Source organism: Cynoglossus semilaevis, chromosome 8, assembly GCF_000523025.1.
Source record: "Cynoglossus semilaevis isolate Cse_v1.0 chromosome 8, Cse_v1.0, whole genome shotgun sequence".
Lineage (NCBI taxonomy): Eukaryota > Metazoa > Chordata > Actinopteri > Pleuronectiformes > Cynoglossidae > Cynoglossus > Cynoglossus semilaevis.
This window is the reverse complement of record NC_024314.1, coordinates 23,078,392-23,080,356: the sequence shown is the minus strand read 5'-3', so window position 1 is coordinate 23,080,356 and position 1,965 is coordinate 23,078,392. Positions and strand designations below refer to the sequence as shown.

At 37.9% G+C, this 1,965-nt stretch overlaps 1 protein-coding gene across 4 annotated transcripts in view; it reads right to left on the bottom strand.

The window, feature by feature from the left end:
• Positions 1–582: 582 nt before the first annotated feature.
• The window catches only part of LOC103382813 (putative homeodomain transcription factor 2), a 38,394-nt gene continuing 37,011 nt past the window's right edge, over positions 583–1,965 (bottom strand). For all 4 annotated transcript variants that reach the window (XM_008315738.3, XM_008315740.3, XM_008315736.3 and 1 more), the window contains 2 exons: positions 1,665–1,790; positions 583–1,522 (listed from right to left, as the gene is read on the bottom strand). In XM_008315738.3, coding sequence (XP_008313960.1) covers positions 1,502–1,522; positions 1,665–1,790 — 147 coding nt within the window. In that variant the 3' untranslated portion in view covers positions 583–1,501. The remainder of the gene's footprint in view (positions 1,523–1,664; positions 1,791–1,965) is intronic.

Here is a 1,965-nt window from a genome sequence, read left to right as displayed (position 1 = left end):
GTTTGTAAATAAATAAATATTACCAGGCCTGTACAGTAACGGCTGATATCAGAATTGGAAATTAAATGTCTGGCCAATATAGGTATGTTGGATATCCCCAAAAAGTTAATATGGGACACCCCTATTAAAAAATACAACAATGTTGACTTGAAAAAAAACAGCTCTTGTCTGTGTCTATGTCTTGTCTATGTCTGTGTGTCTGTCTGTGGGTCTGTCTGTGAGTCTGTCTGTCTGTGAGTCTGTCTGTGGGTCTGTCTGTGGGTCTGTCTGTCCATAGGTCTGTCCGTGGGTCTGTCTGTCTGTGGGTTTGGATTGTTGTTGCAGAGCACCGGTAATAATATTTTGAGCATGTGTAAAAGCCAATACCAAAGAGCATCAGTCGGTCTTTGAAACAACCAGGCTGTGTTCAATGAAGAGGTGGTTTTTGAACCAATGATCTGTTTTTTTTCCTACTGACCCCTGGAGGTAAAAAAACTGAACGGTTTTAGAAACAAACCTTGTTTGATTATAATGGCAAACGATATAAGTGATGATTTGATAACAACAAATGTTCTTGAAAGGCATTTTAAACAAACATTTTTATGTCAGTTAACATGTTGAACCACACTTTTAAATTCACTCAGACAGGAAATTTTACAAAAAGTTTGAAAACAACCAAATGACTCGTCCAAAAATGTTGGTAACAGAATGGGTTTAAATAGCAAATTAACAGTTTCAGACCTAAAAATAGAGGGAAAATATTTTTATTTTGGTTTAAAAAAAAGATAATTCAGTGAATGATTTTGATTCTTTTAATTAATTAAGTCAATTTTGACTAGTTTAGCTGTAGTTCTGATGCTAAACACCAGGAAATATCTTCTCTACAAAATAGGACTTTTTAGGTTGGGTTTTTTTGAAGGATTTTTCTAATTTGCGAAACTACACAATCTTTTTTTTATTTTATTTTTTTACAGTTTTGTGTTTTGGTGCTAAATAAACATTAATGCTGCAGAGGTTTAATGAGAACTTTAAAAAAAAGAAAGTTTTACATTCTCTCTTTTCAACTCAGTTGCCGTCCCAAACCCAGCGAGTTAAATTAAAATAAATGACGCTGGTTTAAAGCGTTTGCTGCAGTTATCACCTCAGTGTTGTTTTTATTTTTGTTTTTTTTAACCTAATGCAATATAAATAATTTTCAGTTTGAACAAATAAAACACTAAAAACAAACAAAGAAAAAAACCACGTCTTGCACGAGAAATTCCTGCAGCGTCGTTAAAAACCTAAACAATCACGACTTGTAATACTTTTGTGTAGACAGCTTGAAATCAGAGCCTTGTTTTGTGTTCAAAAAATCAGAAATAAAAACACTGAGAGGGTAAGTAAATAAATAAATAAGTTGTTGAATTGCACCGAGTGAGAACGTCAAAGGTGGGGGGGTGTGGAGGGTGAGAGGGCGGACGGGGGGTGGGGGGTGTCCAGGGAGACTGACGTGCAGTAATTCAGTCAAGCGACGATGTCGCTGTCACGATTTGATCTTCCACAGCTGTGGATGCAAAAAGTTTTGCACAGTTAAAGGGTTTCAGATTTTTCTGTCTCATATTTGAACTTTTTTTTTTTCCTCATGACATTTAAAGTTATTATCCTACAATGTCATCAGAGAAGATTTGTGTCAAACCCACACTGACCTTCAGGTTAAATCCTAACAGGTCAGAGATGACCCCCGACACTGCGGACAGGATGACCACCTGGGTGATGTTGTAGAGCAGAGGGTTCATGGTCAGACCGTACAGTCTGAATGGAGTGTCCAGCTCCTGCAACAGAGGGAAAACACACAGATGACAGTGAGCTCTCTGTCTGTGGGTCTGTCTGTCTGTGGGTCTGTTTGTCTGTGAGTCTGTCTGTGAGTCTGTCTGTGGGTCTGTGGGTCTGTCTGTCTGTCTGTCTGTCTGTGAGTCTGTCTGTGAGTCTGTCTGTGAGTCTGTCTGT